At 44.5% G+C, this 14,769-nt stretch overlaps 1 protein-coding gene across 1 annotated transcript; it reads right to left on the bottom strand.

Moving 5' to 3' along the window:
• Positions 1-670: 670 nt before the first annotated feature.
• On the bottom strand, positions 671-14,066 carry angptl1b (angiopoietin-like 1b). The gene is made up of 5 exons (XM_015957613.3): positions 13,938-14,066; positions 9,765-10,603; positions 3,766-3,959; positions 2,563-2,833; positions 671-995 (listed from the first exon to the last, which is right to left on the bottom strand). Exons 2-5 carry the CDS (start codon positions 10,585-10,587, stop codon positions 808-810), a joined length of 1,476 nt encoding a protein of 491 aa, XP_015813099.1. The 5' UTR covers positions 10,588-10,603; positions 13,938-14,066; the 3' UTR covers positions 671-807.
• Positions 14,067-14,769: the final 703 nt, after the last annotated feature.

The following is a 14,769-nucleotide window of genomic DNA, read 5'->3' as shown; positions in this document are numbered from 1 at the left end:
GACTCCTTCAGCTGACGTCACTTGGTTTGGACAAAAAAAACGTTCTCACAAAAATGACTAAAAGCCTAAATAATTTATGTTTCTGTTAAAAAATGTTTACAACGAGTTTCTATTATGTTTCTCTAAACATTGGTCCATGGGAGTCTCTAACCTGCAATTAGCTCTTTAAGAAGGCAGCACAATGGCTTATGTGCCTTTACTGAAAATATGCATTTTCAAACAAAAGAAGTTCCCTTTAAGATGGTTAATGACATGTATTCATGCTCTGAATGTCTTAGACTAAGATTTAATGTGAACAGCAATGAATGTAAATTTTGTCAATTGTTTGTTTTTGAGTCAGCGACCAGAATCCCAGCATGTGCTGTGATCGATGATACAATGGTCCCTGTCCCAATTCGGCAGTTATTTGCACACTTGCGCGCACTACACACTCGAAGCCTTACTGCACGCTGCTTCCAAGTGCACTTCACAGTAGACCATAGGGCACAGTGCAATTATCGGGATTGGGCCTGGGCATGGCTGTCACCGGACCTGGATTCACGGCGTTACATTTGAGCTCTAAAAGTAGGCGGAGACATTTGTTTTCTCTTCATACACATCAATGGTTTGCTGACATTTATTATGGTGAGGTAGCTGCTTTTGGTTCTGAGATATTTGCGCCATTGAGGTTTTGTGGCCTCTCTTTGTTAGGTCATTTAGACAGATTCATGTCCCTAAACTCTTTTACGTGTGTCTGTTACTGATGGTTGACCACATTCCACTGGTTAAGAACTTCAATCCAGGATTGGCAGCTGGATGATGGCAGCCTCAGTCTATAGGCCTGATCATGATACGGACAGACTTCATGGAGTAAAAACCGCCACCGTAGTCCGCCCAGAAGATCCCGTCTTGAAATTTGCTGCGGTAGACCCCTCCAGTGTACCAGACACCATTAAGATTTGCTTGGCCACAAGCATTGTACCACCAGCCTCCTTTATGGAAATGGGCACAGTTACCTGCAAGTGGGAAGAAGGAAGATTGGACCTCAGTGATCAAACTTATTAGAATATTTTAATGTTCAGTCTTTGCAGGAAAAAATCTGCGTACTAGTCCATGTGAAGAGGAGGAAGATAATGTTGTCAAAGGTTAGTAACAATTTAAAAAAGGCTACAAAAGGTTTATCTACATTAGTTTGATAATCTTCTTCTCATCTTGTGAGTCTGACGTTCTCACACCATGAAAGAAAATCCAGCAATGACCTTGCTTCTGAGTGGGTGAAAGCTATTTATTTTCTAAAGGAAGTAAATGTCTTTCTTCAGGCTGTTTGGGATTCTGGGTCTTTAACAATCAGCTGGGATGCTACGTTCAGGGACTGTCTGGAAGTCGGAGACCTCCTGAAGCAGAACTTTACTGTCCTTTTGCAGCATTACAGAATAGTTTGGTCTCCAGAAGGCCTGAAGAGCAAAAACAATAAAATAAAATAAAAAATAAAAAGTCATAAAAAATCTTTAAAGATTTTCTATGTCTGACCAAAATACAATTTTATCTTGACTTTAAAATTTACAAGCAAATAAAGAAAGTGTTTTTGTAGAGAAACAGAAAAAAATCATTTTGCTGAGCCCCAAAGGTCAAGGATACAAAAACGACCCATGATCTGTAAAATACTCTCCTTCTTAACTTCACTGAGAAACTTTTTTTTACTTCTTTTTTTCTTATACGACTGGTTACTCTGAGTTTCACAAGCTGGTGAAACATAAAAATGGTCTTCTACTGCTGTTTCCTGCATTAGCCACTGATAAAAAATAGATGGTGAAACGCTCGGATTAGAAAAACCTGTCAGATCTACGTCACATTGAAATCATCACTCATTAATTCATAAATTAGCATTCAAGGTGGACCCATCTTGGCTTGTGACAGGGAAGGCTGTTGTTGGTTGAGCATCCAGGAAACAGCAGAGGACGTCTCAAGTTGTAGAAGCTAACCATTAGCATTAGCAACTCCACCACACAGCAGAACTACTTCAGGCTTGTGCTATTTGTGGAGATAAAAAATCAGCATTGCAGAGCAAACAGAGTCAGTGGTGGAGACATGTTGCTGTTAGCCAATCACAAGCAAGATGTGCGAATATCAGGAAATAAGACTATAAATCCTGCTGTGTTCTGCTTCCCACTAACATGTACTTCCTGAAACAGGAGCGCCAGAAATTGATTCACAAGGCTAGAGATCACTGCATGTGTGTTGAAAAAACAAGTGAACTTGGTCTTTAACATTTAAGAAGCTCTGAAAAGCATCTGAAAAGATGTTTTTTTTTTTTTTTGTGACAGTTCAATACATTTCTTGTCTCCTAATATTTTGGGATATGTGTTAGCTTGGCTGCGATGGACTGGCTCTCTGTCCAGGGTGTACCCCGCCTGATTGCCTATTGACCAATGGAGATAGGCACCCCCCCCCACCCCCACCCCCACAACCCTACGTGGACAGGCGGGTTCAGTAAATGGATGGATGGATGGACGTTAGCTTGGGACATCTCCAGGAAAAGGTTCTGTTTTATTCACCTTTCAAGGATTCCATATGCTTACCCACCTGAGAAAGCGTCTTTGTCTCGATCCAGAGTGGTGAACTGTTTTCCGTTGTGGCTGCTGAGGGAGTCTCCAGCGTTGCCTTGGTAGGTGCCCAGCCTCAGCCGGTAGCTCTCGCTCTCTGGCTCCAGATGGAAGCTGCTGTACTGCGCGTACACCTTCTTATCCATCCAGTCCTCCATCTCCACCAAAAGCTTGTAGTCTCCCTGCCTTCCTAAGTTGTAGATGGCTTCCAGGCCGAGCCAGTATTCCCCGTCTATGTTGCCAAAGCCACTCTGGATCAAAAGAAAATTAAAGGGAAGGTTTCAGTTAGATCACAGGAAATAATGGCTGTTGTTTATCATGTGATCTCCTTGAGGAGTTTAGAAACATGGGCATTATTTAGGAACCTAAAACCTCTTTTTAAAGAGTCTGTGGGATTGCCAGGAGAACAAATGAGAAAGGTCTTCTGGATGGTGGTTTGGTCATGCTTCTGTAATTCAGGAAAACTTCAAAAACAAAACAACAGTTGCAAAAGGCTTCCACCAAACCCTGTAGAACACTCAGCTGTAAAGTTCATGTCAGAAAATCAACATCTACCTTCAGAAGGTTGTGCCTGAAAGTCCAGAGATCTGGCTGGGGGAACCCTGAGCCGTCGGCCTCGGCTATACGAGCTTTCAGAATACTTACTAATGTGGATGAGATGATTGAGCCACGGATGATGAATGACAGGATTTTGGTGCTTCTCTGGTGGTGTATGTTTGTCTATGATGGCCTCAAAATCAGCAATGAACAGATCCTTTATATTTTCTCATGTCCAAGGCTGCGCAGACCAAGTGGAACACTGGATGTCTGAAGCGGTGAGCTCTTCCATCTCACTGGAACTTGATGAGACAACTCTACATGGTGTGGTGCAGTAAGCCAATCAAGCATCTATCTTGGATGGATCACAGCAGATGTGGTGTGGAGAGCAATGTGTGCTTTATTAAAGTGTGGAGCATGACGTCTTAGAAGGACTTCTTATATTTCACAATGGAAATCACAAAGTGTTGGATTTTACAGTAAGAGAAACACGAGAATTCAAGCCACAAAAAAAAATCGTCTCAGACCCCAGATGGTTCCTCCAGAATGGTCAAATACCGACCCTGCTGTTGTTTTTGGAGCGTTCGTAGAAGAAGAAAGAGGAAAAATGAGACAAGCAGGGCAGAGGAAGTGCAGTTGTCATCACCTTGTAGTTATCCCAGTTTCTGAAGAAGTTAACTGATCCGTCTCTTCTGCTCTGGATGACGGTCCAACCCCCGTTGTCAATGTCCTGTTCACACCAGGCCTGCACTGGCCTCTCCGCTTCATCCGGTCGGATCAGGTACATGCCGCTGGCGCTGTGTCCCACCTCCTGAGCCTCCAGACAGTCTCTGAAGGGACCTGAAAGGAAACATTTGAAAGGGTGGAGGTGGTCAAAACATGGTCCACTTGGACAGAAACTAATAAAATACGGTAGTTAGTTATCAATAGTAATTTTTTCACTATGACACCATAAAATTTCAGAAAAGTAATTTAAGATTTTAAACCTGGAATATTCCATGGTTTATTTTTAAAAAACATAAACCAAATTTAAAATCAAAGACTTGCGTTCTTTGATGGTAGATCCTCTAGCGTTTGTTATGCCAGAGTTTTAAGCTTTTAAAGGTTATTTACAGGTGCTGGCCAGTAAATTAGAATATCATCAAAAGGTTGAAAATATTTCAGTAATTCCATTCAAAACGTGAAACTTGTACATTATATTCATGCAATGCACACAGACCAATGTATTTCCGATGTTTATTACGTTTAATTTTGATATTTATAGGTGACAACCAATGAAAACATCAAATCTGGTATCTCAGAAAATTAGAATATTCTAAAGGCCAATGAAAAAAATGTTTGTTTCTCTAATGTTGGCCAACTGAAAAGAATGAACATGAAAAGAATGTGCATGTATAGCACTCAATACTTAGTCGGGGCTCCTTTTGCCTCAATAACTGCAGTAATGCGGCGTGGCATGGACTCGATCAGTCTGTGGCACTGCTCAGGTGTTATGAGAGCCCAGGTTGCTCTGATAGTCGTCTTCAGCTCCTCTGCATTGTTGGGTCTAGCGTATTGCATCCTCCGCTTCACAATACCCCATAGATTTTCTATGGGGTTAAGGTCAGGCGAGTTTGCTGGCCAATCAAGGACAGGGATACCATGGTCCTTGAACCAGGTGCTGGTGGTTTTGGCACTGTGTGCAGGTGCCAAGTCCTGTTGAAAGGTGAAGTCTGCATCCCCATAAAGTTGGTCAGCAGCAGGAAGCATGAAGTGCTCTAAAACTTCCTGGTAGACGGCTGCATTGACCCTGGACCTCAGGAAACAGAGTGGGCCAACACCGGCAGATGACATGGCACCCCACACCATCACTGACGGTGGAAACTTTACACTGGACCTCATGCAACGTGGATTCTGTGCTTCTCCGCTCTTCCTCCAGACTCTGGGTCCTTGATTTCCAAAGGAAATGCAGAACTTGCTTTCATCAGAAAACATAACTTTGGACCACTCAGCATCAGTCCAGTCCTTTTTGTCCTTGGCCCAGGCGAGACGCTTCTTGCGCTGTTTCTTGTTCAAGAGTGGCTTGACACACGGAATGCGACACCTGAATCCCATGTCTTTCATGAGTCTCCTCGTGGTGGTTCTTGAAGCGCTGACTCCAGCTGCAGTCCACTCTTTGTGGATCTCCCCCACATTTTTGAATGGGTTTGTCGTCACAATTCTCTGCAGGGTGCGGTTATCCCTAGAGCTTGTACACTTTTTTCTACCACATTTTTTCCGTCCCTTCGCCTGTCTGTTAATGTGCTTGGACACAGAGCTCTGCGAACAGCCAGCTTCTTTAGCAATCACCTTTTGTGTCTTGCCCTCCTTGTGCAAGGTGTCAATGATTGTCTTTTGGACAGCTGTTAAGTCAGAAGTCTTCCCCATGATTGTGGTGCCTTCAAAACAAGACTGAGGGACCTTTTAAAGGCCTTTGCAGGTGTTTTGAGTAAATCAGCTGATTAGAGTGGCAGCAGGTGTCTTCTATATTCAGCCTTTTCAGAATATTCTAATTTTTTGAGATACCAAATTTGGAGTTTCCATTAGTTGTCACTTATGAATATCAAATTTAAATGTAATAAACATCGGAAATACATTGGTCTGTGTGCATTGCATGAATATAATGTACAAGTTTCACGTTTTGAATGGAATTACTGAAATATTTTCAACCTTTTGATGATATTCTAATTTACTGGCCAGCACCTGTATATGATAGAGATATCTCTGTTTGGATTATTCTTGAAATTTATAAGTCGCTAATATTATCTCCTGCACAGAAAATAGTGGTATCATTGGCAAACAAAAAAAAATATCAGTGTATTTGTTACATTACTCAAATCATTAATATATAATTAAAATAATTTTGGACCCAACACAGACCCCTGTGGTACTCCACAAACAATGTCCAACCATGAAGATGAACATTCTCCAAATTTCACAATTTACATTGTTTGTATTTGCCATTTTGGTATTTTAAGTTGCATGATTTGTGTTATTGTTGACATGCTTATTTTGTGTTTTGAATGGTTTTTCCCTTTGTGGTACCTCCCAGAGACACTAACTGGAACAAATGGGAAAAGGTGTGGAATGCCCACAGGTGCAATGGACTCAAAACGAGGTATAAAAGGAACTGAGGTAAGAGACCAGGAGAGCAGCAGACACCAGACATGCATGAGGTCTGAGAACAAGAGACGCACCCTGGACAGTGACGTCTCTGTCAAGGACATGAACGCCCGTCCACCCTGGAATGCAGATCTGTGCCTGGAGCACCATCCCGGGATGTGGACAAGCGGCCAAGTGTGGAGGATTGTGGGATGCCCTCTCCTCCCCCATGTGAGTGGCGCAATTTTGGTGCTGGTGCCTCTGCGTCTTGTTAGGGCCTTGGGCCAAGGAGGACGTGACGTGTCCAAGGAGCGGAGCTGTGCCAGGGGGCTGCGGATAGACTGACGGTGTGCGCCACAGCCAGCGGGCGAGGAGACGACGCTGGAGCCATGGCGGCAGGTTGCTGGAGGTCGACTTTGTGCCTGACAGCCAAAGGACAAGGTGGAGCAGACTGGGTCCCAGCTACGTCGGTCAACACTGTCCGCTGGAGCCAAGAGGTGGCTCCTTGTACTAGACACCGTCCCGCCACTAGTGATGAATAGGATGTTTTAGACAGTTTTTAGGACTGCTTTTATGTTTTATTTTTTTACTCCTTCAGCCTCTAAAGATTTGAACTTTTAGCATTGTCTGTGCTCCTCCAAATAAATGATCTATAGTGTTCAGAGGTTCCTCTGCTTGTTCTTTGGACCATGAGTCGCTTGTTTTCCCCCTTGTAATCGGAACCTGCAGCTGTGGACGGGCTGCTGTGCCGCGGGGTGACATAATCTCCACATTTAACGTTCCTTCTTTCTTCTTGGAAGAAGGATGCAAAGGATGCGAAACTCGAATAACTCAGTCATTTTTCTTCTCCTCTTCTCCGTCAGGTTCGATGACGTCAATTTTGTGAGACGAGCATTTATAGTCTGCTACATCTTTTCATACAAACCTAAAATATCTTTAGCCATCTCTCAAAAAAAAGCATATCAAAACTCAAGCTTATGGCTAACTGAGTTAACTGAAGCTAACAGAGGTTTGCAGGCTCTTTTAGCTTCATGCTAGTTGCTTAATGTTTTTCTGTTGCCCACAAATCTCTGTTAGCTCGGTTAGCCCAGTTAGCTTGTAGCCAATGAGATGTTTAACATGGATAAGATGGTGATCAGAACTGCCCATTGGGCTTGCAGCACAAAAATAAACAATCAGCGATGAACAAGAATCTACAAGAATATAGCAAGCTATCACTGTGTCAACCCGATGAGGAAATATAAAATCAACATTGTTTTACTGAACAATCACACAATAATAAATCACAGTGCATTTAGTGCCAACCACAGCCTTAAGACAGGTGTTGAAAATGCCCAAATCCATACTTATGAGAGCACCTGTGTACGTACACGCACTTGTATATGTAAGGTTTCTCAATAGAAACGTCCAATAGAGAGTGTGAGGGGCCACAGATGGGGAGGACTGGCTGGTTGGCCTAAGCCCTCCAGGGAGCCAGCTTCCCCCACTGACTCCAATAGGCACTTCCGTTCCCAAAATGACACCCAGGGCATGGAGACCCCAGCCCATCTAGCCAGGGCCCAAAGCAGCAGCATCACAGAGCCCCACAGAGTCTGAGAGCACCAACCCAGCCCCACCCCAGCAGACTATCTACTCTCATCCCTGAATTTGTACAACTTCCAGAATTTTTTTGACATAAGACATCCAGGTAAGGTTGGGTCCTCCCCCTCCTGGAAATCCCCCTCCCCCATGATGGGACAGAGTTGTTATTATTTCAGAGGAGCCAAGGTCCACCTGAAGCCCCTGAGCATGGGCCAGGCGCGTGTTCCCACCTTCTTCCCGACAGCATACAAGTCAGGACCCAATCCCCAAAACCCCGCCCAGATGCTCACATGGGGCTGACCGCCCCCACACCCCGAGTCAATGTTCATTTTCTTCCGAGGCATCTGTTCTACGTTTGTTAGCTGTTTAGCTAGCTGAGCAAGGATACATGGAAGGTGTTTGGTCTTGGTCAAAAATTCCCCAGAATACAGCGCAGCATTTTCAAAAGGATGGCACATCAGGAGCCAGCAGCTACTTCGAGGGAAAATTTCCAGTTTAAGTAAACTAATTGTAGCTATCGGGCTGATATCTAACAGGTTTTTTTTTTAGATTCAAAGCAGTTATTGATGGTTGGTTAGTTGCTTAGTAGTTGTAGCTCGGTGGCTAGTAGGTAGTAACTCGCTTACATATTTAATTTAAACAATATATACACAATTAAAAAGTAAATGGCTCAATGTATATTTATGTTGAAACTTATACATATAAAATATAACGTAACCTCACGTGTCACATGAGGTGACGTGATGCATGGTCACGTGATGTGAGGCTGTTCCATTTAATCGTTTCCTTTGATCAAGGAAGGACAGTGTCCTTGTATGGAAGGCGCCTGGCCTTGCAAGACATCTCCTTGCAAGGCCAGGCGCCTTGATGTTGAGAAACACCCCATACCTCCACTCCTGGAACTTTAAGTTCAAGACATTGGTTTTCTAAGATCCGTGAGCTGTGGCAGCCATCTTTAATTGGATTGATGCCAATATTTAGTCTATTGTAGGTGTACAACAAATGAAACCTCTTCGGAAGTTTAATTCAAATCTGGCCAGTAGTCTGTGAGGTACGTAGCTAACCAACACACAGTCAGAAGCAAAGAGCATTTTATCTTTTTGAGTTTCCAGAGAAGTCACTAATGAGAAAAGACTTTTGCTCGGGCAGCCCAAGCAGATAAGAGCGTAGGGAGCTTACTGGAAGGCCAAGTAACTCCTACTCAATTTTGACACAGAGCAACAGTACGATGTTTTAAATCAAATGGAAGCATTTGTACTCTGTTTGCTTTGTTATGCCAGCCTTGGTTTTACATCTGCGCTAGTGGAACAGATCATTTCCTTCCAGCTCTCCCAAAATCCTTCACACCTTATTTTTCTTGGGAGAAGAGAGTCTTAAGTGTGTCAGGAATTGTGTTGGTAAGTAGAACTGAGGTGGTCATGGGTTCCTCACTCCAGGTTCCCTGTCTGAATTCAGACGTAACGTTTGTATTTCCATCCTGGTTTGTGTTCCATCTGTTGAGCGTGGAGAAGCGTTCCAGCTGATTTAGCAAATCTTTAACCTTTAGAATGAGGCCACTGGCCCATCTGTAGCTGCATTCAGAGTCTGTGAGTGTTGTTATGGTTGGCTCACAAAGTCAAGGCTGCTCAGCATTTGGCCATGACTGTGGTGGTTTTGACTGTGCCACCGAATGAAGATATGAATAAATACAAAAAAGATTCACTGATAGATTCCTGGATCCGTTGCACGTTCTCTAGAGGCATCAACTATCAAGTAATCTGGTAGAATATCAACACATGGCCACATTTAGCTTCAAATTGTCATTTTAAGTCATTATTGAGAATGAAACGTAGATGTATAAAGTTTTAGCTTTCAGAACACAGATTAAACATTTGTTCAAATGTTCCTGTAGATTTTCTTGTGTGTTAGTTCACAATATTAGTAAAACATTTTCTCTTGACCCACCTTCTGTACTGAAGTTCCTCTCAGGAGACTTCTGGACCTCTAGAGTGCTGCTTGTGGGTGATGGACCAGAGCGAGAGCCCCTTTCCAAGGCAAACCCTCGAGTGTTGCGACTCTGGATCTCATTGGTGAAACGTGGCACACTGACTGGAATGTTCTCTGGCACCACCTGCACCAGCGGAGGTCCGTGGGGTGACTGCTCGTGCCGATGACTGTGTAGCTGCATGCAGCGCTCCTCCAGGGCTCCAATCAGCACAGACTGGTTGTTCACCATTGCAGACAGGGCTGAGTATTTGGCCTCCAGCTCCCTGTACCGAGATGCCAGGCGCAATGATTCAGCGGTGGCGTTAAGGATGCGTGTCTCCAGCTGAGCCAGCTCCAGTGAATTATCCCTCTTCCTGATTATCTCATGGAGCAGCTGCATGTAAAGCTGGGTCACCCTGGAGTTCATGTTTCTGCTCTCTTTTCTCAACAGCTTCATCTCATTCACCAAATTGCCATCCACATCCACCACTAGCTTCAAAGTTTCCATCTCCCGACGCTGCCTTGACAAAAGATCACGAACCGAGGCCACATCCAGGCGCGTCACCCGATCCTTGTCAGTGGAATAGCCTTGGGCAGCACAGATGGGGCCTGTGATCTTTTGCTCAGGAACCAGGAATGTGTAGGAGCATTTCTTATTTTCATCTTTGGCCTCTGGAGCTCTTCGTATCCGAGAGAAGATGGGGTTCTTGGTCAAGGCTTGACTGCTGCTCCAGAGAGACAAGCAAAACAACACGAAAAGGCTCCACATGTCCAGTCCCATGACTGCTCCTCTCGCTGTCATCCAACAAGGGCTCGATCTGTAGAAGGAAAGAGGGTGAACCTTTTTAACTTTTTACCAGATCTGTGCAGCTATAGTGTGAACGTCATTCTCATGTGGATGTTTAGAGGAGCACTCAAAAGAAAATATTTTAACTCTGAGCACATACCAGTCCTGCTTCATTCTGAGGTGGGACAGCTAGTTTTCAAATATCTGGTGAAGAGAAGCAGACGGTGACACTTGTGCAGTCCTTCACTGCAGAGCAGACTGCCCTGCCCTTGGCTGGAGCTGCCTTCGGCAGTGGAGTTTTTCCACCCAAGTCCCACAAACATGTCACCCCGACTCGTTCTTTCTGTATGGATCCTCTGTTATTAACGCCCTTACCACGTCTATATCACATGTCCCAGGGTGTTTAAGTGTTGATGTCTGTTTTTAATATTTTTGTGGATTTAATGGCTGAAAAGGCATTAGATTCCACCCGAACCTTTCAGCATACCTGCCCTGGCTAACGTGGAGCTCTGGAAAGTAATCCTCTGACAGTCTGGAAAAAGATTACTTTAAAAGAAATATATTCCACTGAACACGGAGTTGGTGTGACTGCAGAAATATGATCTAACGAGCATCCAGTGGCAGTCTTGGATGGATTTATGAGGTGTGGAAATGTTTTTTAGCCTGTCAGGAGAAACTGCAACAGTCAGCAAGTGCTTGTAATTTGGGTTCATTACCTCATTTTAATTTCCTCGGTTCTGCAAACATAACAACGAGATAAATGTGTGTGTGTGTGTTAGCAACAGGAGAGTGGATACCTTTGACTAACATCTGTTTCAGTAACGAAATCGTTTCATTTGATCTTACTGGTTTTGACGGCGGCGTCCCCACCTTCCATGCCCAGTAGCATGGTCCAGCCCTGGACACGGATCTGTGACGGTGAACCGAGCTCGAGCCGAGCTGGTTCCAATCAGAGGGGGGGTGTGACAGTTTTTACTCTTCTAACAGGTACACTGATGATCCATGAAATACATCAGAGAAGGATTCGATCAGAACATCTAAAACATGAAATGATCTCAAGACAAAGACAGTATGTGGCCTCTTTCTGTCCACAGGTACAGACTCGTACCCCCGGAGATCGGCCCAAACTGCTGCACTTGCGGAACAAAACCCTCATTGTATCATTTGTCAAAGAAATAGCATGACTCAAGTTTATATTTTTTTGTGTTTTCACCAAGTTTTTATTGATATTTAGCGTCTGAGCCAACACAAGTTTTTAATAAGTGTGTTTTGCAACAACACGGCTGCCTGGAAGCCTGTGTGTTTGGGTTTCGCCATACGGAACGAGCTGTGCGAGCCCGTCGTGAATCATAAACGATATGAGGGCACAGGAAAAAGCACTTAGGAGGAAAAGGAGCCATGTGTCAGAGCTCAGCAACAGCTCGGCCCTGTCACACGCGTATTATTAGTCGTAGTGCTCTTCCTCTGTCTTTATGAAACCACAGGTCATCTCGCCTCAGAAGTTTGAGTAGAGGTCTGAAGGAACTGGCACGCCTGCACGTCTCCAACCACACAATCTGAATCTGTCAGGCCTGGCTGGAGGGACGGTGTTTACTTAGAGGCTCCTGAGCCGGGACTGTAAATCTCATCAGCTCTTATTCCCACTAGATTCTCTCTCCTTCACACCATTATGGTCTTCATCGGGTTTGCCTCACAGCAGTCCTGTCATGATGACTAACCAACAGGATGTTATTGTTCCTGACCTGATCAGTTGCCATTTGTCATAAAAATGAGGTCTTCACAACCAGAAAAGTTACACTTTGCTGAGGCTGGGTTTTTCCACCTCAGACAAAATCTGCTTTAACTGGAGCCACTGGGATGTAGCCGGGGGCTGGCAAGGGTTCGAGCTCCATCAAAAACCTCCAAACAAGAATAGCAAAGAACCTGAATCCATCAACACGTGTGAGCCCATCAGTACAAGTGTGCTTGCCTTGACTTTTATCAGTGAGGACTTTCCTAAAGAGAACAATGGGATTTTGGTGGAACCAGTAAGAAAGCTCCGCCCCCTTTGGAGCTCAGGTGGACATCAGAACAGAAACGTCCTTCAGAGCTTTATCAAGTCACAGAGAGTTGAGCTTTGCTTGCCTGTACTGGCGTTTTGTGTCTTTGATGGTTTTTAAATAAGCTGTTCAAGGTTGTTGTTTTTTTCATTTTTGAAGAATTACCAGAAATAATAATTCCTGAAATTTACTTATAACAAAACTTTTTAGCCCCACGTGATTCAAAGTACATGAATACATTTTACATCAAAACATAACAAATTTTTATCTTCTTCCCCCTGCTGAGTCCCTCTCTCTGCTGCAGAACTGAGGGTCTTTTCTCAGATGTTAGACGCTGGTGTGTGGTTACCATGGAAACCTTAGTGAGTCATTGTCGGCAGCTTTAACATTTTCATCTCTTGGCACTTTTTTTTTTTACACAAGATGTGTGATAAACTTGAACAGAGTAGCCTAACAGCTGCTGCGTTGGCGCCGCTCATCACGTCTTCAGAAATGCCCTAGCTCCTCTCTTCCATTTTGAAATACAGAATAGCTGCATTGTTAATTACAAATCCTCCTTTTTCCTTGTCTAACCACGCTGTGGTTTATTCTCCAGGCCTGTGGATTTTTAGCACCATGCCAAGTAGACCACAAGCACCGGTGCCACTGATGAGGCCCGTCTGCTGAGGAGGCAACATGATACACAAGCTTCATACACGACTAAACCCAACATCAGACCATCCACCGTTCCCAACGAAGATCCACTGATATCCTGCTGTTGGAAAATTCCTGTGGCTGATAACAAACTAAAAGAAAAATGTAAACTCTGCTTTAAAGATGTAGATATATTTGAAATTGTGCCTTCTAGAGTCCTAGAACCACCCAAGGCACAACACAACATCATCAATCATTCATTAATCCATTCACACACACATTCACACCCTGGTGGTGATGAGCTACGATGTAGCCACAGCTGCCCTGGGGCACACTGACCGAGGCGAGGCGAGGCTGCTGTACACAGGCACCACCGGTCCCTCCGATCATCACCAGCAAGCAACGAGAGTTAAGTGTCTTGCCCAAGGACACAACCACTGTGACAGATCGAGCAGGGCTCGAACCTGCAACCTTTTAATTACGGGGCTGACATTTAACTCTTCTGCCACCCTTGCTCAAAGCTCAGCGCACCATTTTCCCTAAATCCTTTGTGCGATTCACTCTACTTATATTCCAGCTGTACTGAGTTGCTTCACCTTTCAGGTGGAGGTGACAGAAGTCCAACCAGCATCTGAGACGTGACAGGAAGTTAAATCCATTGACTTTAAAAAAGTAATGAAACAAAACCTTCACCTGTGTGAGTCTGTTGTCCAAAGGGTGTCTCAGTTGAGTTTGTCCTGCAGGTTCATGCCCTCCATGCTCCGTCTCCTCACGCTCAGGCTGACTCTCTGCTCTCATTGAGAGAGAAGGTGCCGCGGAGCGAGGGAGCAGTGGAGGGTGGTCCATGAACAGAAGGAGGGAGGCTGATGGAGGATGTGTCCCTGTTGCTCGGCCCTGCCTTCCTGCTCTGATGTCATGTGATGGAGAGGATGGAGATCTTTCACCACAAGTTAAAATAAATGTGATGAAGCCAACTGGCTGGTGGTCAGTAGGAACGGGCTCTCCATCAACACGTCTCTCTCTCTCTCACACACACACACACACACACACACACACACACACACACACACACACACACACACACACACACACACACACACACACACACACACACACACACACACACACACACACACACACACACACACACACACACACACACACACACTTTCTCCTTACTAATCTGTTTCCTATTGGCTAAAATCTAACTGCTGGGTTATTCAGTAGCATTAGCTTGCTAATTTGGATGAGAGTGCTTGTCTTTTGTCTATTGCACATGAGAGATGTGTGTGTGTGTGTGTGTGTGTGTGTGTGCTTCTCAGCAGACCAAGAGATGTTGGCAGCTGCAGTTGTTTGGTTATGAAGACAATATGTGCAGAGCTTTGTTTACCAAGAGAAGAGCCCTCAGCTAAATGTTTTGGAAGAAAGAAAAAGCTCTGGCTTTGAAGTGTGTGTGTGTGTGTGTGTGTGTGTGTGTGTGTGTGTGTGTGTGTGTGTGTGTGTGTGTGTGTGTGTGGTGGTGGGG

The sequence above is a fragment of the Nothobranchius furzeri genome, chromosome 11 (assembly GCF_043380555.1).
Source record: "Nothobranchius furzeri strain GRZ-AD chromosome 11, NfurGRZ-RIMD1, whole genome shotgun sequence".
Taxonomy (NCBI): domain Eukaryota; kingdom Metazoa; phylum Chordata; class Actinopteri; order Cyprinodontiformes; family Nothobranchiidae; genus Nothobranchius; species Nothobranchius furzeri.
The sequence above is the reverse complement of the archived record's forward strand: the minus strand, read 5'-3'. Positions and strand labels throughout refer to the sequence as shown.